At 36.0% G+C, this 22,182-nt stretch overlaps 4 protein-coding genes across 10 annotated transcripts; 2 read left to right on the top strand and 2 right to left on the bottom strand.

The window, feature by feature from the left end:
- Positions 1 to 489: 489 nt before the first annotated feature.
- On the bottom strand, positions 490 to 4,143 carry LOC113688034 (zinc finger BED domain-containing protein RICESLEEPER 1). The gene is made up of 4 exons (XM_027205616.2): positions 3,916 to 4,143; positions 1,120 to 3,127; positions 966 to 1,034; positions 490 to 857 (listed from the first exon to the last, which is right to left on the bottom strand). The coding sequence occupies exons 2-3, from the start codon at positions 3,095 to 3,097 to the stop codon at positions 979 to 981; spliced, it is 2,034 nt and encodes a 677-aa protein (XP_027061417.1). The 5' UTR covers positions 3,098 to 3,127; positions 3,916 to 4,143; the 3' UTR covers positions 490 to 857; positions 966 to 978.
- A 1,307-nt stretch (positions 4,144 to 5,450) lies between these two features.
- Positions 5,451 to 8,357, top strand: LOC113687807 (NADH kinase). Of its 3 annotated transcripts, none has more exons than XM_027205329.2 (5): positions 5,451 to 5,860; positions 6,439 to 6,693; positions 6,826 to 6,906; positions 7,449 to 7,600; positions 7,865 to 8,357. In XM_027205329.2, exons 1-5 carry the CDS (start codon positions 5,768 to 5,770, stop codon positions 8,223 to 8,225), a joined length of 942 nt encoding a protein of 313 aa, XP_027061130.1. In that variant the 5' UTR covers positions 5,451 to 5,767; the 3' UTR covers positions 8,226 to 8,357. The 3 variants fall into 3 exon arrangements, with proteins under 3 accessions (XP_027061130.1, XP_027061132.1, XP_027061131.1); XM_027205331.2 differs by having other exon boundaries at positions 6,552 to 6,693; XM_027205330.2 differs by having other exon boundaries at positions 5,452 to 5,860; positions 6,448 to 6,693.
- Positions 8,358 to 8,668: 311 nt separating this feature from the next.
- Positions 8,669 to 12,659, bottom strand: LOC113743772 (E3 ubiquitin-protein ligase CCNB1IP1 homolog). Of its 5 annotated transcripts, none has more exons than XM_027271863.2 (9): positions 12,313 to 12,656; positions 11,044 to 11,165; positions 10,852 to 10,924; positions 10,518 to 10,563; positions 10,335 to 10,365; positions 9,706 to 9,961; positions 9,461 to 9,624; positions 9,018 to 9,270; positions 8,669 to 8,938 (listed from the first exon to the last, which is right to left on the bottom strand). In XM_027271863.2, the coding sequence occupies exons 2-9, from the start codon at positions 11,111 to 11,113 to the stop codon at positions 8,932 to 8,934; spliced, it is 900 nt and encodes a 299-aa protein (XP_027127664.1). In that variant the 5' UTR covers positions 11,114 to 11,165; positions 12,313 to 12,656; the 3' UTR covers positions 8,669 to 8,931. The 5 variants fall into 5 exon arrangements, with proteins under 5 accessions (XP_027127664.1, XP_027127661.1, XP_027127666.1 ...); XM_027271860.2 differs by having other exon boundaries at positions 9,018 to 9,300; XM_027271865.2 differs by lacking the exon at positions 11,044 to 11,165 and having other exon boundaries at positions 9,018 to 9,300; positions 12,313 to 12,654.
- A 3,899-nt stretch (positions 12,660 to 16,558) lies between these two features.
- LOC113688604 (B-box zinc finger protein 22) lies at positions 16,559 to 20,617 on the top strand. Its single transcript, XM_027206479.2, has 3 exons — positions 16,559 to 16,988; positions 18,281 to 18,706; positions 20,098 to 20,617. The coding sequence occupies exons 1-3, from the start codon at positions 16,806 to 16,808 to the stop codon at positions 20,377 to 20,379; spliced, it is 891 nt and encodes a 296-aa protein (XP_027062280.1). The 5' UTR covers positions 16,559 to 16,805; the 3' UTR covers positions 20,380 to 20,617.
- The last annotated feature ends 1,565 nt before the right edge of the window (positions 20,618 to 22,182 follow it).

Genomic DNA, 22,182 nt, shown 5'->3' on the forward strand with positions numbered 1-22,182 from the left:
TCTAAATTTCTCTATAGTTTGCATATAAGCGATAAACAAACGGATCTTTAGGAGATGCGAAGTTTTGGGTGAATACAAACTAGATTAAATAGTAAGAAAGAAGATGAGATATACGGATCTTCATTTTTGTTTCTATGCATGCACCCGCGCCATGCAGATGCGCTTGAGCACGCCCATTCACACACACACACACACTAGTATATAGAAATTGCCCTAGTAGGAACATTTTGGCCAATTAATTATATTTAGTTCCTTAATTACATTGGATGATTACAACGTCATGTGGCAAAAGGAAAAAAAAAAAAGACTGCTCGATGAAGAAGAATGATTTTCATTTTGCCCTTCCATTCCGGCTTGAATAATACTACAACTTTGGGTACTTAGTTCTTTACAACATTTTCAAATTGAATCATCTATATTTTCAAAATAAGCATGTATAAACAAAATTATGTAATGACATTTGGTATTATGCAGCAAGTACTAAAAATGTTAGCCCTTAAACCAACTTGTCATAAAAAATAGCTGTTTTATATTTTAATTTCTCTCCTGCATTATTTGTAACATTCCCCAGCACGGATTGACACATAAAAGAAATCCCCTAAAAAGAAGAAAATTTTTCTGGTTCAGCTTAACATACTAGCAGTAAATTTAACTGGCTGTCTTTAGTATAGCATCTGCCAGCTCCCACTTCTTGTCGATATGAATGATGTGACACAGTTTTGATAATTTCCTTCAACATATAAACCCGTGCCAGTAAGAATGCTCGTACAACTGGAAACTAATGCTCGGTCTCTATGCCAGCATAAGCATCAAAATAATTTGACACCTGTTAGCTTGCTTGGTCATCATTTGACAACCTTGCAGTTGCACAAAGACAAATATTCAAGCATCAGAATGAAGAAAATTAAGGGGAAATGCAGGGTACATTCTGCAAAGAGAGTGAGAGGTAAATTAAGGTGCCATACCATCATCATCATCTTACTTTGCTTCAATGAAAAGTGATACAGCAGGATGGCTCAAGGAAACTTGGTTTTCTGATGCAAAAAGAAAAAAAAAAAATAGAGTCCTTTATCACAAAATATATTTAAAAAGAAACTCACTTGAAGCTACTTAACATACCTTCTGATTCCACGCGCAACCAATCTTGGCCACATACTAAAGCTTCTCGAGTGTCTGGATTGAGCGAACTACGATGATGATCAAGCACTCTACCTCTGTTGCTAAATACCAGATCTCGTCCAAGCGTGGCAACAGGTAGCCCCAGAACATCACGAGCCATCATGGACAAGATGGGATACCTTGGGGTGTGAACCTTCCACCAATTCAATATGTTGAAATCATTGTTACGTGGAAAGACTGGTTCCTCTAAATACTTGTCAAGGTCGGATATCATGCTCTGACTTATTGAAGTTTCATGAAGGAACTTGTCAAATCCTCTCAGTCGATCTCTAGTTCCATTAATAGTACTAGGCAAGCTACCATCAGGCAGAGCAGAATCTTGATCCACCGAAGACGAGCTTACGGCATACTCACTGAAAAGTCCCCGGATACCATTGGAAACCTCCTTGATGTGACCCACAGCATCACTACCATAAATCTGAGGATAATAGTACTCCACCAACTTCATCTTGAATCTGGGATCTAGGATTGCAGCTATTGCCACCGCCAAACTGCACTTCTTCCAGTACTTGTCAAACTTGGATTTCATCTTCACTGCAATAGAACTTAGAAAATCATCAGGACTCTTGCACCATTCTATCAATTGAATGTGAATATCACATAGCTCTGGAAAGTACATGTTTGCAGTAGGATATTTGCACCCAACAAAAACATTGGTAACTTCAAGGAAAAGTTTCATATAACCAGTAACAGCACTTGCCCACTCCCACTCTGTTTCAGATAGAGCTGTCATATAGGAAGGGTCGTTCTCTTGTAGGAGAGAGAATGCTCCCTTGTATTCTACTGCTGCTTCAAGCATCAAATAAGTTGAGTTCCACTGCATTGGGCAATCAACAACTAGATGCCTGTCTGTGCTAATCCCAATCTGCTGAGAGAACTCATTGAATTTTCCTAGTGTTGTTTGTGAACTTCTAACATGCCTAATGCTTTCTCGGATTTTATCCGTCACATCTCGAAGTGCTTCCATGACATCTTGAACGATAGATTTCAGAACCTGTGCTGCACAGCGTACATCAAACAATTCACCATTTTTCAGAAGAGGTTTGTTTTGAGACAGCCAATCCTTAATCCTGAAGACCATATCATCATACGCAAAACAATCATCAAATGTCATGGAAAATAATTTCCTTTCAACAGCCCATTCTGTCAGACATTTGATAACAACTTCAGAAAGGATGTCATCTGTATGAGAAGGATCCAAAGTAATGAAGTTCAGTATCTTCTTCTGTAGCTTCCAGTCCCCATCAACATAGTAAGCTGTCAAAGACATATATCTTGCATTTTCTGATGAAAACCACATATCAATGGCAAGACTGATCCTGGAATGCAGATTATGTACCAGTTCATAAACCTTCTGTTTCTCCTTCCCGTATATTGTCATACAATCAAGTTCAGTGGCACTATTACTCGCAACATCAAACAGGGGTTGCAAATTCTTCGCAAATATTTTAAATCCAACATGCTCCACCATAGCTAGTGGGTAACCATGTAACATTATCATACGGGCAAGATCCAGTCTACTACGCTCTTGATCAAATTTAGCACTTGCCAGGCTGACAGCCTGACTAGGTTCTTCTTTTCGCGGTTCTGGATCAATTCTGTAAGCAATGGGGGTGATAATTTCATCTTTTCTTGGCACTTCATCATATGTGAAATTTGTAAGGCTAACAGCAGTATCCTTTCTCTTTCTCTTAGCAGCTAGAATCTGAGAAACATCATAGTTGGATCTCTTCAAACACCTTAGCAAATGATTCCGCAAATGAGTTGTTCCGCTGTTACTCGATCCACTAAGCTTCTTCTTACAATGTACACAAACAGCATAACATATTTCTCCCTTCCTAACTCTTTCAAAATGATTCCACACTACAGACGTCAACCTCTTCGTCTTCTTAGCAGGAGTCTCAACAGGAATTTCCATAGCAAGGACTTACTTATTAAGCATTTATATCTGCATTCACCACATTAAGACATGGAGATTAATTCTTGACTGGGACTGAAAGCAAAACAAAATACTTAATGCTCGAACTAAGCTGGACTAGGCAAGAGCTTGTTGGAGAATTAGTTCGTCAAAAAATTCAAACCAAGCCCAGAAAAACATTTATTGCTGATCAACAGTTCAAGCTTAGCCTAATAAACGTAACAAAGCTGCTTGAGCTTGCCTCAGTGTCAAGCTCGTTCATAAATTCAATTCATGCTAAACAATGTAGTATTCTATTTGATTAAGCTCGTTTACATCCCATTAACCACTACTTCCATGAAAAAAATTTCGCCACCAATCAACAACACTACGAAAAAAGTATCCTTGACAGTGTAACTTTCTACAGTGGATAACATAAATTTAACCAGATTTTTCATCTAACCTACTACATTCAGATCCTTAAGCAACGATTTTCTAAAATCTACAAGAAAAAATAGATTAATCATCCTTAAAAACCTCGAAATTCCAGAATAGAGTTACTAAGTTCTAATCCAAACATCTGAAATATAAAGGTTCACAGACACACACAGACGCAGTGACTCCGAAAGGAAAATGAATTCAGAAATTTCAGTCACAATAAGCAAAAATCAGAAAAATGTAAAACAATTCACGCGAAAGGGAAAAAAAAAATTTCTCAGCAGTTGGTAAATTCAGCGCACAAATAACGTCAATTTGCTAATTTAATTACAAAAATTATAATCCAAAAAAAGATTAAAAACAAAAACCGGAAAGTCAAACGAATTCGGGTTGGATCTTACATGGATCGAGAAAAAGAATCCGGATCTGAAGCTGAGGTTTCTGGCGCTGGATGAGAGAAATCGGTGATGCTAACAGGGAAGGATCCGATCGGAGGGTCCGAAAAGCGGTAGAATAGGATACGGATTACAGAGTCGTGAGGAAAATGGATATTCTGATCCGGAAATGAAATCTGGGGGAATTTTGGGTATACCCAGTGGGTAGGTTGGTAAAACGGATGGGTCAAGGCAGGAGTTGTAAGGTAGTCTAGAGCTAACCGTGGGTTCTGGGTCCGGCTTGGTTAAGGTTAGTTGGGTTGGGTTGTATAATGCGGGTTTTGGGCAGGGGCCGAACCTCCTTGGGCTCTGGATTACCGTTCTCTAGTTATCACTAGGGCTGTAAACGAGTCGAGTCGAATCGAGTTTTGGATTAATCGAGCTGAGCCTCGACTAAATTTTATCAAACTCGAACTCGAGTTCGAACTCGACGAGCCAGCAAATTTAAAGCTCGAGCTCGAGCTCGAAAAAAAATAAAAATAAATAAAATAATATTTTTTAATAAATAATAAAATATTAAGAATATATATGCAATTTTACTATTAAAATAAGAAAATAAAAAATATATATATACTTAAAATAAAAAATATATATATACTTAAAATAAAAAAAATAAATATATATTATATATATATTCGAGCTCGCGAGCCGAGCTTAATATTTTGAGCTCGAGTTCAAGCTCGATTTTGACTCGATCCGTTCGCGAGCGATTCAATTCGTTTGCAGCCGTAGACTCATAATTACTCTCCGTTAATAGTGGTACCATGTTTTGTCTATGAAAATAGAGAGCAGTAACAATCTAATTTGTCATTGGGATTTTCCTTTCTTTCTCTCTTTTAGTAATATAATAGTTTGGTAGGTTTTAGGTAGGGAATATTTCATTTTTACCTTCACTATTAATTTGACTTTTGACCTCGCTACCCCTTTAAAAATATTGTCAGTAAAAATCTGTAATAACTATTGCAAGTGAAAGGTTTGAAATACAGTAGTGAGTTTTTTGTGTTCTTAAACTTGTTCAAATTGAAAATTTGACTATCGATTTTTTGGTTCAAATACAGAGTAAAACACCACATATTTCCTTCTTTCTTGAATTTCACTAGCTCCATTGAGCTCCTCCAATCAGAAATTATTCGTCACTTGGTTATTTTAGCAAAAAAAAAAAAATTCCTTTATTTATGTTTTAGTTGGGAGGAGGAGCAAGAACGATAACAGTTCCTGAAGATTCATGGCCAAGATTTGACAAAAGAAAAATGTAAGGTTCAGATTGCAATTTTTATATCGTTTTTCATATCATGTATGAGACGCACAAAATTTTGTTCTATAATTATATATTATTGAAAGTGAATTACACTACTATATTTACAAAACCTTCAGAAGCAACCGTTTCCTGTCCCCTCCATTTTTTATTTTTATTTTTTTTCTTTTCAAACGATAAGAGATCCTGTCCCCTCCATTTAGACGGTGAAACTTGGTACAGAAGCGAGAAACTTATTAAATGCAGAAAACTACTATCAACTTACCACTTTTGTCAACCAAAAATTATCCCGAGAATAGAAACGCTTTTTTTCGGCGGTAAGTATGACCTATCACGCTCTCCATTTAAAGCTAAAAACGCTTCAAGCGAAGTATCTAAATATCAAAAGCGTAAATTGACTGGTCCGACATCAAAGTCCTCCATTTCTGGCCCGAGTTTGCCGCCAAATCAAGCAATCCCACTTGAAAAATCCCAGTAAACATACATATTCACCTGTTTGGTGAAACAGCAAAATCACGATATCCCTATCAGATTCGTTAATATATTACAGTAGCAAGATTGAATATGGCGAGAAGGCGGTTATTGCTGCTTTTGAAGCCGTTAGATGTGTACCCTTCTCACCAATCAGACAAGCTCTCTCGCTTTACCAGCCCCAAAGTACGTAACCCTTTTGATCTCAGCTTACACTAGAGACAAGAAGCCTAGAAAAAGAATCCAATAAACCCATTAATTTCCTCATTTACATTTGTCTTATTTGTGAGTTTTTAAAGTCTTTACTGCCTGCAGACTAACTGTTTGATTATATGTTACTGTTAATTGTTACTTTTGATCTTTTTCATTTGTCTGCAACAGAATTTAGTAGAGTTCTTTGTTTGTTTTTTTGTTTTGTTTTGTTTTGTTTTTTTTTTTTTCCTTTTGCTCATGAGATATGGTAGTATAAGTAGGAAAGTATTACCGAGAGAAGAAGTTTCCTTTTGCTTTTCGAATATTTTGCATGGACTGTTTAAGACCTTTTCATTTCACGGGACTGGTCTGAAGTTTTGGGAGACCAGAAAAGTTCTGCAATTGCTTAGTGAAATTACATATGGAAGTTTCTGTTTTTGTCCATTATTTGCAACTAATACGTTTCCAGCTACTACAGATTTTATCCCAGCGGATCACAATTTGCTATTGGGTGCCTATATGTTTTCTGTTTCTATTAAAGTCACATATGTCTGATATCTTTTCTGTTGAAGATGACACAGGTCATAAATTATCTAGACAATAGGCGCACAGTTCACAGTAATGCGATAAACTTCTGTCAGAATATTTTGAAGAAAAAGTTTGTTGATTGGGACACTGTTTATAGGAGCAATCTATCTCAGCCAATCCGTGATGTAGATCTGGTTGTCACTATAGGAGGTGATGGTACATTGTTGCAGGCAAGCCATTTCATGGATAATTCAATCCCAATTCTTGGCATAAATTCCGACCCCACTAAAGCTGAAGAGGTTAGGTTATGTCAATAATAAATATGAAGCTGGGATGCTTGTGTTTCACTCTGTAAATTTCTACCACATCAGTTGATAAATTTAAGGTACATGTGATTGTGTAAAACCAAATTCATGTCATTTGCAATATAGGTGGAAGAACACAGTGAAGACTTTGATGCTACGAGGAGCACGGGCCATCTATGTGCAGCAACCATTAAAAATTTTGAACAGGTGAGATTCACACTCACCTAATCCAAACTTGATCAGTTAAACTATAATAATAAAGAAACAATTAACTATAAACTACGAATAGAAACTGGTAATTGCGGGTGCATACTTTAGAGAGCATCTTCTACTGGGAATTTGGCTTGTTAATAATCCTTTTTACTCCTATTTTCTAGTGAAGCCTAATTTCAGAGATTGGTAAAGCCTAGATAATTCAGTTCACAGAGAAGTTAAAACCTAGAGTTTAGTATAAGTTAGAATTTTTACTGCAAATTTGGTTCTTGTATTTGAAACACCCCCCGCCCCCCCTCTTTCTCTCTGTCTCTCTGTAGCAAACTATCTGCCAGAGTAATCTACTTCTGATAATATCTCGTCTGAAAGTTGTCAATTGGACCTTCTACTGCTTTTGTTGTACACAGCAATAACTAACCTTAATCTGTAAAACTTGACCAGCTACGGCAACATTCCTTTTTTAATGGAATTGATCGTTACCACCCCCTGGATACATGAGACTTCTAGCTTAGTTCTTGATTGTGATCATCTTGCAGATGTTGGATGACATCCTTGAGAATCGGGCTGTACCTTCTGAAGTTGCAAGGATGTCCATAAATGTCAACTCTAAACAGCTTTCAATTTTTCCTCTTAATGACGTTTTAATTGCACATCCATGTCCTGCAACAGTCTCAAGATTCTCATTCAGGTAAATCTCGCCCATATAGGTAATACAGAATTTTAGATTGTTTAACTATAGCAACTTAAGATCCTAATGCACAAATTTGTTGCGCCACCCTTTACAATGTTTGCATGTGCTTGGGCTCTTTTAAAATGAGGAATGTTAGAATGGTCAGAGGAAAACTCGCCTCTGTCAGAGTATGAGCTTCAAGCTGAGATTGCAAATAAAACAAATATGGCTATATTTCTATGCTGGTTTCAGTCGCATAATTATATTGTTCTCTGTTGACAGAATCTGGAGAGAAGGGGATCAATGTTCTCCATTGCTGAACAGCCGATCAAGTGGTCTGAGAGTATCAACAGCTGCTGGATCAACAGCTGCAATGCTTTCTGCTGGTGGATTTCCAATGCCCATTTTGTCTAGGGATCTCCAATACTTGGTGAGAGAGCCAATATCTCCTGGAGCCAACTCCAGTGTGCATGGAGTTGTAAAGTCCAATGAATCTATGGAAATCAAATGGTTTTCTGAAGAAGGGCTAATCTACATCGATGGTTCCCACGTTGTGTTTTCTATTCAATTTGGGGACATGATTGAACTATCTCCCAAGGCTCCATCACTAAATGTCTTTTTGCCTTCGCACTTCCTATCATAAATTATCCATGAATTTTCTGGGTATATTTGTACAAAAGAAATAGACATTTGTGTACATTTCATGCATCTGTAAATTGCAATGGTTACAAATAAATTTTTTTGATTAGGTAATGAGAAGTTCATTTTCTTTTAATGTCATATTGTACACTATATTTGTTGTGGCTCGAAGACTGGTTCCTTGGCCTTCTCCTTTCAGTTGTAAGTAGTTCTCATCATTAAAACATGTCAGCTATTCTCCACGGCAATAAATGCATTAGAATATGATATGGAGCGCAAAGACATCTATAACCAATGCCCACGTTCTTGCTGTAAAGATTTATGGTAGCTTACCTATAATACTCTTATCACCTTCTATCCAAGTAGCGGAATTTCCGTCTTAACGGACTTTCAAGGCAAAGAATTGCAATGAGATACAGGTAGACTAGTAGACATACATAACACATCTGAAGCACAAAGTTGTAGTCTAGAACTCCATTATGACCTGTCCATGGTTTGTATTACAAATTTACAATGATCATTTAGCTGATAGAGCAGCTTATTTGTTATTTCCCCTCTAGTTGGAGCAGTTGCTTTATCAACAAGTATACTCTGTGCAATTTCCTTCGTGTCAAAGATAATAAAAAAATCTCATCTGCAATATGAGCCCTACTTTTCCCTTTTCTCTTGAAATTGTCAATCAAAGAGTCAACAACAAGAAGGCCACCAATCTACAACCTGAAAAAGGAAAAGTTCTTGTAAATTCAGTATTGAATCAAGAACACTTTAAGCATAATATTATAGGATTTTTGCTTACGTGAACAATTGAGGGCGGTTTCGAGAGAGCTGAGGCCTCTTTATTGGTGAAAGGATGAGATTCCTCAAAGTCATTGACGGGTTGCTAGCACCAGCTCCTCCACCAGCACCAAAAACAGGACGAACACCAGCCCTTTTGTTACCAGCATCAACAGGGATTCCAGATTGTCGCGCAGGTGAACCACTTGAGATGTCAAAGGGGCCAGAGTTTGAACTGTTCTGCCTTGCAGGTGGCCATATATCCTCTCTTGGTCCTGGAGTTTCAGGAGTGAGAACCGACCAATCTGCCACAAATAAGTTACTAGTATTTCTTGGCTGAATACAACCAGGACAATTGAAGAAGGAATAGTATATTGCGCAATATGTGCTTAAATATACTCAGTGAACAGAATGCCAAAAATCCATCTCATCAAGTCTTGATTGCGATAAAAAGAACAGGTTTACCTTTTCTGATAGGGTCTCTGTTATCCATCACATTGGCAGGATTTGAGAACAAATCATGCTCTGCCCTTGGATAGAAGTTGGGTGCAGGTTGAATAGCGGATCGTTTCGTTGACTCATACTCACTTCTCAATTGGTCATACATCTCATCCAGCTTTCTTTTCTGTCTGGAATAGTTTGATAATAATACTGGTCAGTGGTGTAAAATCCACATCAACGAGTCACAGTAGGATGACGTTCAGACTGACCTAGACTTTTCTGCAAATTTTTCCTGGAGCTCTTGCTTATCCTTAGATAAGCTCTCAATCTCTTGCTCCATCATCTGGCACCTCTTAGCCATTTTCTGGTATGCTGTATGTACTTGCTCCAGTTTTTCAGTGAACTTTTCTTGCATCACCTCACATTTCTGCCGGCACTGAGCTACTATTCTATTCATTTTAAATTGCATCTCCAACTCCTTTTGCCCGATGTAGAACATCACACTTCTGTATGCACTCTTCATCACTGTGTTCTTTTAGGAAAATCAAACAGAAGATCCGATAAAATTGTTTCTCATACAAAAAGTTTGAAACTAAGCATGTGCCTTGACAAATCTAAGTGCTTCTTTTGCATGTTACACAGCTCAAAAGTTCAAGTGATCCATTTAACTAGCCTGCAAGAGCAAAAATCTACAGCTTTGGACAATTTGGCAACCATAATAAGGTTCAAAAGGCATATCTTTCAGTTCTCTAGAAACTTCTGCCCTATTCCACCAGATGACTAGCCAAATTGAAGTATTACTCTTTAATATTCCAAGAATTCTACCCTGTTTTCGCTTATAACAAGCCAATTCTGAATAATGAACGTCAGAAAATTCTGAAAGAGTTATTCAGGATACATATTTGTGGTGATATCCCAGCCATGACCATCTGCAAAAAAAATGAAAATTCACCAAGTTTTGATACTTAAACATCAGCAATGACAAGTCTTAGCAACGAAAGAAAGCCAAGCCACAAAAATAAATTAATAAATAAAGATAGCTTATGGAAAGCACAGAAAGTTCGAGGAGGGGAATTCTTACATTTGTCCATTCATCACTTGGATTGATATCCACCGATTTCATGAGGCTGGAAAATCATAATTCATTATAGGTACAACAGAATCAGTGGAATGTCATAGCTATTAGCTAATGCCAGAATTAATGATATTAGTCATATAACTAGCTTTAGTATAGGGTCCACCTCGAAACTGTGCAAAGTAGTCCAAGGCCAAAAGAGAAGAACAGAGTGATTTTTGTGTTATTGTAGTATGGTGTTGCTAGTTTCATAATCCATGAAACATGAGACATGCATTATCAATGTCCAAGCAGGTTATCTAACAAAAAGCTATTATGTTCACCATCAGCAGCTACTTACCTTTTAGAGAGCACCTGATCACAGATAGGGCAAGCAGCATCGTTGCTGAGAATCTTACTGGCATCCTCGGGACCTGTTAATGTTGTTAAGGAGTACCTTGCCCAACTATTACTGATTCTAAATTTAAGGGGGGGGGGGGGGGGAATTACATTAACTGCAAAAGGATCTGCACTATCTATTGCATTGGGATACAAAGAAGGTGGCCACAAGTGGTGGAAACTGCCTGTCCTTCCAATTCTCGCCAGCATGCATTGCATCTCATTTCAATGTTTAGATAGAGGTGACCAAATAGATAGGTACAATAGGGAAAAGACCTGATCAATATAACCAAGTTTCAACATGCTTCTCTCATAGATTTGTGTCTCTACTATGCTGTGATCCATTAGTTTCAAAGAAGACAACTTAGAGAACTCAAGCAACAAATCAATTAATCAATTTCCTCCAGAAACAATAAAAGCTTGGGTCGAAACTCATTTTTAAGATGTGATATTTGGAATCACAAGCTACAGTGCTAAGCTGATAGCATGATCCAGATGTAAGACGGCTTTTGTCTTAAGATGCAGAATGATCTCTTTTTTTTCCATATTTTGCATTCAGGGAGGTGGAGGTTAAAACTGTTAAAAGAATGTAGAAATACATATCTAAACAATAAGAGAAGTATATGTTTTGATGTTCCTCATTTTCCTAGTTAGGCTACTGATCTAACAATGTTAACAGCCAAATCATTTAGTAGGACCAATAATAAACTAGGAAATCAAAACTTGGAAATGGTAACTTCAATGCAATCTAACAATTAACCAAAATGCATCGACACTTGAACACATGTACCTCAGTTAACTTGCAGTTCATAACTATTTGCTCCAAAAGAAAAAAAAGAGTTGCAGATAGAAGCAATTAAACAAAGCTTGAACCTGCTCTATTCAACCTAAAAAAGAAGCAAGATTCCAATATTAAGTTGGTAAAAAGACCAAGGAAAAAAGAAAAACAAGAAAAGGAAAAATTTTCTAGTAAAGAAACTGTAATAATTAACAAGAAACGATCATTCGGCAACATCTCAAATTTCAAATTAAATGACAAGAACACACTATATTCATGATATCAAAAAGACAATTCGGAGTTAATCCTGCAAATTCAACGCTGCAAATACAGATGCGACAGCATGGCACTGAAATTGCAATAGGCATCATAGTAAGATGTAGAATTAACTGTGAAAAGTCAAATTCCTCCAACAGAAACATCATCTACAATAATTGGGGAAAACTTGAGATTGAACTTTGTTCCTTGCAGTTTACTCTCTTAATCACCTAGCCAAACAAGCTGAATGTAACTTTAATCAAGTTCAAGACTTTCAATCTACTAAATCAAGCAGCGGAGCAAATAAGGGAAATTAAAATCATGCGAAATTTCTCAACAAAATGCAAAAGCAGAAATTGCAAGCAAGAGGATAGAGATTTTATTTACCAGATGATAGAAGAAAGTTCTTCTTACGAACTAACTCCGTCGCTCGCTTCTTCGCAAAATTCCTAATTTCAATAGGGAGAGAGAGAGAGAGAGAGAGAGAGAGAGAGTGAAACTGACAGCTTCGCAATAGAACTTACGAATGGCTTTCTGATCGAAATGTATCTGAAAATTAAATCAAATCATTCTCATCGCAAATTTCTGACAATGCAGGTGAATTACGGAATTAGCAATTGAATCCAAGCTGGAATTGCTTTTGAACGGAATCGGAACTTCTCTCTTTCTCTATCCCTTTGGCTACGTTTGGGTTCAAGTAAATGTTAAAATGGCGGGAGTTTATACTTTAAATAGGCCTCTTAATAATTAATTAATAGGCTCGACTCCGCATCTTTGGCTGTTCAGACTTCAGACCTTAATAGCGCTAATTTTAACCCAAACCAACAAATTTTTTTTTTTTTTTTTTTGGAAAAAAAGAGTAACGCTTTGCAAATTATGTACAAAAAAAATATTTATGATGCTCCCTCATTTTGCAAGGGCACTCGTTTTCAGTTTGTGATTATGTGATACAAGATAGTATGTTGGTGTGTTTGGATTGAGAAGATTTGAAATAAAATAATTTACTTCACAAATTTCAATTATTTTTTTATCTTTTCAATCATTCTTTTATCTCACATATATCACATCACAAAAAGTGTTGCAGTAATTATCTCAAATAAATCATCCAAATAAACTCTTATCCAAACAAATATGGTGCTATTTTTTGTCCAGGCAAAATATTCAAAAAGTTTTAAAAAAATAGGGCCTCATTAACAAAATAATGTTGTCCCCTCTAAAATTTTTTTAATGTCTCTTTTGAACTTAAGTTGGCCCCTCTTTATAAATTAATAAGTTCATTTTGTGGGTGATTTCATGGTTGACGGTGCATACAAAATTTCGTCACATGAATTTTTCGTCATTTACTTTTAAAAAGATAAAATTATGTTTCTTACAAATTTGAGTCCGTAAAATTTGATTCTAACCTAAATTTTCATCACTTTTTACGCTAAATCTATCACATGACCTACATCATAATCATTTTTCAGGAGCAAAAATATCAGATTATTGTATCATGCTTAATTACATTTCTCATCCTATAAATTACATTTTATCATGCTTAATTTTGAGCCAAATTAATTTACCTCTACTACATTGAACAATAGTGTTGTTTTCTTGAAAAAAAAAAAAGGTATAATTAACAGAAGTCATTTTCCGGCAAGCATTGTAGTCATTTTCAGTCCAATCGGTCGCAACGGCATAGGTACATAACTCCACCATTTCGCGTTGTCTAATTAACTTTCTAGAATACCACCTCGTGGAATATGAAACTCTACCATGTTCCCCCGACCACCTTCATTCATCAATGTAATGGGACCCTTGAAAGTTGCTCCATTGCTTTTGTACGAGTTTTTTATATTGGCTAAAACTTGGGGTAGATTCATTTTCAAATACGCAATGATCCATATTGTGCCATATTACTCGGTAAATGGTATAATACAATTTGATTAGTTGAATTTTTGAAAATCGAATCTACTCGTGTACGAGTCTTTTTATATTTTTGTATTTTGAATTGGGATAATTTCAGAAACCTCCTTTGAGGTTTCTGACAGTCTCACTCTTCTCCCTCGTGATTTCAAAAATATCACAAATCTTTCCTAAGATTTAGAATTTTGTAACAAAATCATCCCATGATGTCAAAAGTGAACATAAAAAGTGTTTTCAGGAATGAGAGGGAATTTTATTTTCATAAATGCCCTGAGGTAGGTGTACAAGCTATATTAGTGAAATAATGAAAACTAATAAAAGCCAAAAATAAATTAGAAACCGGGGATAATTTCAGATATAATATGTTATTCATCAATAATATTATATCAAAAGCTTTTATTAGATGGTTATTTGTTCCAATTGCATATTAAATTAACCATTAGTGCTTATGAGAGTGCATTAAATATTTAGTAGAGATGCAATTTACTTCAATAAGTAGCATGTGTATAAATACTTAATGAATGTACAATCTGGTTGTAATAATATACACCGTGTTATCGACCAAGTACGATGCATAGAAATTATTGAACATGCAATTATTTGTTCACATGCATATTGCAATTAGTCATCGCAGCAATATGCATAGTGCAATGGTATGTATACATCTGAAATGGTTTATTGGTGCTTTGATCAACTTGTGCATCTCCTTACAAACTGCAGTGGGTATGTTATTTTATCTATATGACTAATACTAATTTGCCTATAAACACCTTACACGGGGGTGATCTATGAGGTACAATCAGTTTACAAATATATACATTATGTTAGATGTTAGTTACTTGACCGTATATATCTATAAAAGGTAGTGTAATGGTACACATAAATTTTGAATGGGTAGGTGTTAAAAAAATGTACATCATGTTAGGTATTAGTTATTTGACTATATATACATGTAAAAGGGATATTAGATATAGCGTAAAAAAAAGTAATTACTTGAGTTGGAATATATTTTTCCTGATAATCACGAAATATTAGCTGACTTGTGAGGGTATTTAAGTCTTTTTGACCATGATGATGTAAGAAATGTGAACTAAATTCTGATTGGGGAAATTTGTGATATTTTTGAAACCACAAAAGAAAAAAGTGAGACTGTCAGAAACCTCATGGGAGGTATCTGAAATTATCCCTTTTGAATTTGCACCCCATACACTCTATTCTCCGTAACCAATGTGTTACACTCCTTTAAATCGGTGTAAAATTTGCACAATTTAATGTATTTTTCTACTGAATTGACATAAATTAATATTTAATGTAATTTATACTCTCATTTTTTTTTATCGAAAATGATATACAAGTCACATCGAACATTGATTTACACTAACTCAACAAAAGGATGCATTTAATATTACTTTTTTTTTAATACACTAATCGAACAATTAATCGGACAGTGTAAAAAAGGTATAACAACCAAATGCGTGAGTGTGACAAGGATCCAGAGCCTCCATCATGTTGGCCAAATAGCATATTTCCTCATTCCTCTTCGTCTTTTGCTTCTTTCATTCATCTCGTATTTTAGTTGTTGTGGCTGAGAAAATTTCTCCATAATAGCAAGTAGGGTTCAAGAATTCAAGATAGCACCAAGCTTTAGGCGGAGAAGATATTCTCAGCACAAACTGCACGCTTTTCACCCCCCCCCCCCACCCCCAGTATCTCATGAAAAGGACTATTGGGACCAAAGCATAATCACGTCGTCGGCAATCGGCATGCCCTAATACTAACTGCATGGTACTAAAATAGATTTTGAGCGGTAAAAATTTAATATCCAGGTAAAATCAGTAAAGTTTCTTGGTCCTCTTCCTGTACGACTTAGCATGAAGTGTATTTTTTCGATTTATGCATTAACACACTGTCTAGATCAGCCTTTTATTTTTGACAGGGCCCTTTTCAGTATTCATATACTTCTGATTTTTTTCCTTACCAAAAATAATTGAATATTCTCTTTACATTCTACTGATTAAACACTACAAAGTTTTAAGAGATGGAGGTATTGCCGCAGAAGCTATAATTGAGTAATTTTTGAAGGCACTGTAGCAATGATTTAGATAGTTTCAAGTGTCGATTCGTTCGTTAGTAAGAGTGAAACTAATTCGAGAAAAATATGTAAATATAAGAAGACAATAATATGTGAGAGTGTGGTTTATATGTGTTCAATAAGTGTCGGAAAAAAATTTATTTTTAAATCAATCAAACAATTATACAAAACTCGCGGATGAAACAGTGATTTAGTAATCGAGATTAAAATTTCAAGAATTAGAAATTCCGTAGATTCTACATTTAAATTCCCCCGCCGTCTTCCCGTTTCGTATGTCCCATCCATTCCCTGCTACGGAAAAAAAAAAAAAAAAACTATACAAATTGTTAGTATAATTTTAGCTAGTGGACGGGAACTCGAATCTTGAGTCTTGACGGAGTAAAAGTACCCAAAAGATATTTAGATGGACAAAGCAAAGAAGATCTTTTGATTTTGGTCCTTCAAATGAATAGCAATTGCTGCTACATTTATGGGGTCCTCTGCTTGCTTCCAGTTCCAGCAAGGCGCGTGCCAGTCTTGAAAAAAGATCCCAACTCACTCTAATAACCCGTGCCAGCTCAGCGGGTCAGATCCGTACTCGCTCCACGCATTCATAATTTATTAAAGACCCGACACGCATGCAAAGCAACCGCCTTACCCTTCCCAAAAATCCCCACAAAAATATCACAGAGACAACTACTTTTCTTCTTTCCTTAAACCCCTCTGCCCACTTTCTCCTTCGCAGTCTCTCATTTCCACCCACTGCCCTCGTTCGCTCATTTCAACCCAATAATAATAATAATAAATAAATAAATAAATAAAAATAAAAAAGGGAAGGGAAAATAAAAGATTGAATTGAATTTCCAAGTGGGTTTTTGAGGCGGAGAGATTTAGGATAGGTAGGATGAAGATTCAGTGCAACGTATGTGAGGTAGCTGAAGCAAGTGTACTGTGCTGTGCTGATGAGGCGGCGCTTTGCTGGGCTTGTGATGAAAAAGTTCATGCTGCTAATAAGCTTGCTAGTAAGCATCAAAGGGTTCCTCTTTCTACCTCTTCTTCTCAGATGCCCAAGTGTGATATCTGCCAGGTTTGATTTCTTTCTTCTTGTTGTGGGTCTTTTTTTTTTTGGTCTGTTTAATTCAGCTGAATTTGATGAGGATTGTGGCTTTTAGTTGTTAATTTCGTTTTTGGGTATGAAGGGATGCAACTGGAATGTCGAAATTAGCATTTAATTTGATCAGTAGTTGAAACTATCCCGAATGGATAAATTTATTTGATTGGTAAAGTTCTATTTTAAAACAAAAAAAAAATTATGATATGGTTATTGGACATTTTCCTGCTTTAATATTTTATTTTTATAAAAAAGTTCTGATGTTTAGTTGTTAATATGCTTCTTGATGTGATGGGATACAATGGGATGCTGAAATTTGTATTTAATTTGATTAGTGGTTGAAATATCTGATGAATAAGATTATTTTACTGCAAAAGTTTTTCTTTTTTATTCTCCATTGGTCTTCTCTATGGTTATTATATAGAGGTGAGGTATGACCTGTTAATTCATGATTGGTTGAGAAAGTGATGATTTTTCAACCTTATTGTACTTAGCTTGTGGTTGTTATCAAGCGTATGGTACGATTTTTTTGGGTTAATGGTTGGATTGCATGCTGTGTCCTTTAGCTAATCCATTGAGTGGTTAGATTGGTTTTATATATTCTCTTAATGGCTTTCGGGGGTTGGTAGTTGCTGAACTATAAATAGGTGTAAGCTGCCTCTGGTCCCTAACTTTTACTGTACCTAAATTAGGAACGATATGGGAAATAGATGCTCTATTTTTTTTTATGTGGTATTGAAATATTAAGAGGACAGCGATAGACCTGGTACACCTATAATGGTTTATTTAATTGGGTAAAGGTTGTATATTTTTTTCTTGCCGAGTGTTATGCGTGACGAATCTCTTTCCTTATCTAATGCAACAGTTTTGATATGTTGTGGAAATTATGTGCAAGGCTTTGATGTGCGAATTGCTTCGCTTGTTTATACTGAGCTTTACACTGAGGTCTGCCATGTTATTTTATTGTATCAATGTGTCTGTTTCATCAAGACCTTGCTTTTGGCCCACCGTTAAGCATCAGAATTAATAATATATATAGGTGTAAGCTTTCATGGTCGAGTATTGAATCAATGATTTAGTTTTACTAGGAAGTAGTAGATTGGTTAAGTTTCATTATTTGATTTCTCAGTATCTACATTTTTCATCAAAACAATCAGAGTATTTGTATGTCTCTATTACTTTCTTAACTGCTAAGATTCCTGATGAAAATTAATCCTCTAAATGAACTTAAAAACTGAATGTTAATGAAGAATTTCTTTATTCTGCAGGAGACAGTTGGATACTTCTTTTGTCTAGAGGATCGAGCTTTGCTCTGCAGGAAATGTGATGTTGCCATCCATACAGCCAATACCTATGTTTCCACTCACCAGAGGTTCCTCCTTACTGGAGTAAAAGTAGGGCTTGAACCTGCTGAACCTGGGTCATCATCATTGACAGGGAATTCTCACTCTGGTGAGAAAATATCAGAAACTGAACTCCGCCCTTCGAGGAGGCCTGCTCCTGTTTCCTCCAGTAGTCAGTATAATAAGGTGTTACCCACCCAGGTCAATGGGGTTGGGGATTTTGTCCCAACAAAGACTCGTTTAACTGGAGGTTCTGCAGCTGGAAGTATTCCACAGTGGCAGTTTGATGAGTATCTTGGGTTAAATGACTTCAATCAGAGTTACAATTATATTGATAATGGTTCATCTAAGGTATGATTCAGGTCATAATGAATCTTGTGGCATTTCTTTGATCAACATAGGTGATAGGCTATTTCTATGGCCACTGGCAACGTTCATTTGATTTCTTGATCATACAATTCTCCATAGGGATAATGGATAATTAGTTTCTTACAGAGTATGTATATTACACACAGAGTAATTGTTTATTTGCACTTTGCATATGTCTGTTGTTGCTTGTGTATGAACTTGCTTTCAGTCAAAGGTGAAGTTACTGCATGGAGAACTGGACATGTGTTGCATTCTCTTGGAGTGGAACAAACTCCAGTCTTCCTGTGTACAGCAGATGTTACATGGCATTGCTTGATATTTACATCACTCAAGAATCTAGTAGGGAGCAAAATAAGTATTGCACCCGGTTTTGAAATGTTTGCATGAAACGCAAGGCCTGGGCACGATTCAGAGGATATACGGATTGTCCAAAATGGTGCTCAGAATCCTAGGATTAGCAAATGTGGTTGGATGGGTTTATCACTCAGGTAGAGGTCTAGGCTCAATGTTGGTTTAATTGCTAATCTAGAGGTGCAATTGATTTACTTAAGTTTTCAGGTGCATTAAGTTTCATGGTGCTTGGAAGAAACTAGAGCTTATATCTTACTGCTTGTGCCCTTATGGACTTTTGAGTAAACAATCACATGAACATGCAATCTTTTTCCTTCAACTTGGAAAGACATCGACCAGGGAAAAGAAAGACGCAGAAAGTTAATGAAAGAGGGAAAAGGTTGGAGCCTGGAGGGGTTGGAGAGGCACAGAAATTAACCCTTTGCATGTCTTTCAACAAGTGACCAGTATTTCGTGGTGGTCCTCCCTCATACCCCAAAAAAAAAGAAAAAAGAAAAAAAAAGCCCATTTCCCTCATCTTTCTGGAACTTGCAGTTCATGATATATAACCGTTCTTTTAAGGTTAATGATATATAATCGTACTTTTTAATATGTACCCTTCAGCCCTGTGTTTGTTTACTTGCTAGTTCATTTTGGTTTCTTGAATTTTTTGTCAGTTCCTAGTAGGCTGCAATTTCAGGTGTTTAAGGGGCAGAAAGGTTTGGGAATGGCTGATTTGGCTATTCTGTTGACTGACCCAACAAGAGAATTAGGACACACTAGGAGAGGATTTGGAACCCTTTCAGTACATTAATTGTCTGGAGGAATTGAACTTTTATTCCAATGGATATATTTATAGGCCTTGTTTGTTGTTTGTATTTCATTTTTGATGCACCTTTGGAACTGCTCTTTTCTCCTCTCAAATCCCAATTGTAACCTTCATAGGCAACATTCTCAACTTACTGTGACCCTGTAGAGGTCTGTAGGGAATAATAGCCGATGCAGGCCCTAATTGCCCCTGTTCTTTCGGTGAATTCTCCCAGGCCGATAGTGGGAAGCTTGGAGGCTCAGATTGCTCCTCAATTTTAAGGGCTGCTGATGAAGAATTAGATGGTGATGATTGTTTAGGTCAGGTACCAGAAGCTTCCTGGGCAGTGCCAGAAATTCCATCCCCACCTACTGCCTCTGGACTCTATTGGCAGAAGGCTTATCAGAATCCACCTGACACTGCGGTCTTTGTGCCTGATATATCTGGCTCTCCTATGCAGAACTTGTACAATCATCAGTCACATGGTTCAACCTTCAAAAGGCGAAAGCATTTCTGATGTAGGCGTCCTCTGAATTTTCCTTGCTTTAGGTCATAAAGGATCAAAATTCTCTCATAAGTTGGTGTGGTGTTGTGTTTGAAAGTAGCTTCGTTTCCTTAGATTTAGAGCAGTTATAGTAATTTGTATTTGCTTTTGGTGTCATTCCTACCTTATTGTAAATATATTGTGTTATTGTTCCATTTGGGTGATGTAGGATTGTCAAATTAATACATGAAAATGCTGTATCTTTAATGTCTCCGAGTGAAATGAGATCTGCGTTGGATATTGACAAGGATGTTTACTTGAATTTCATGACCATTGTGTAGGAAAAATAGCCAAAAACAATGTTAATTAAAACTAATAAAATGAGGTTTGAATGGTGCTTAATAGTACGGTTCTAAGAAATTTTTTCAAGAGGTAGAAATGTTTTTCTAGAATTAATCAAGCATTTTTCTTGAAATGGTTTTCGAGGATTAAATAAGTCTTCTTCTTATTATAAATAAGAAAAATCAGAACTAGTAAATGTTACGTAAATTCAACAGATAGTGGAAGAAGAAGAAGAAGAAGAAGAAAGCTGTCAGGAAAGTTTCTATTGTCAGCTCTGAGTGTGCTTTCTAAAGTGAAAGTAACTGCTATTTATAGGTTTTAAAAAGTGTGCGTTGGAAATGATATGTAAAATGTAAAAGAAAAATTTGAGTGTCCATTTTAAAGTGGGAGTAGTTGCCATTTATAAGGTTCAGAAAGTGTACCTAGAAAAATTTGAGTGTGCTCTTTAAAATGGGAGTAGCTGCTGTTTATAGGGTTTAGCAAGTGTACGTTGAAGAGGATATGTAAAACGTAAAAAAATAGTAATAATAAATTTTACTTCTTGCTTGTGGGAAAATTATCTCTGGCCGTATTTAACTCATTTGCAGAAAGGGTGCAGATCCATCAGTTTGTATTAAAACGGCTCAATTAACTTTTCTCTCATACATGCACGTGAATACATATTAGTTACCAATCTAACACAAATTCAATAAAAAAAATTAAGCATTATAAAGTGATGAAAAGTCCGTTTGATTTTTTAATGTGGAATAAGAACTTTTAAAATATTCATTTATTTACTGATTACTTTAGAATTGTATGGGTAACTTACGAGCATTATATTTGATATGAAAACATATTGGGTCTGTTAGGATAGAGTGTTATTTGAAATAATTAATATACCATTTTTTATGATATGATGTATGTGAGATAAAAAGGTGATTGCGAATACAAAAAAATGGGTTGAAAAATACATTTATAATGCAAGCAAAATATCATTTAAAAAAATGGAGTATTATTTGCAAAATTTTTTTTACTGACATCATAAACAAGTTTTTTAAACATATTTTTATGTTCTCAATTAATTTTTTTCTCAGAGCATTATTTCAAATAATCTCTGTCCAAGGACACATTTTTTTTGGGAATAAAAAGATTATGTGAGGAAAAAAGATTATGTCAGAAGCTGACACTTGTCTGCTGGATGAGTTCCCCATGTTTGAATTTATGTCACATTTGAAGGATCTGTAACGGTGAATGAATAATATTTAGTTTGGGTTTCCTCCGTGGAGTACTAGCGGTCCTGAAAAATGGATGATGAACATAATTCTCTGCAAGTTGGTATCGCGGAGATGAAATTTTCAGTGAAACATCAGGGGATTATCTACTCTTATCCTCTTGTTTTCTCGAAAGGAGCAGCAAAAGAGTACCTGTTCTGTAATTATACATCATCATCTTCTTTATTTGTGGCTTCTAAGTTTAACAGCAAAAGGCTGTGGTGGCAGCTCGTCTTAAGCCAAA

This window comes from Coffea arabica, chromosome 5c (genome assembly GCF_036785885.1).
Source record: "Coffea arabica cultivar ET-39 chromosome 5c, Coffea Arabica ET-39 HiFi, whole genome shotgun sequence".
Taxonomy (NCBI): domain Eukaryota; kingdom Viridiplantae; phylum Streptophyta; class Magnoliopsida; order Gentianales; family Rubiaceae; genus Coffea; species Coffea arabica.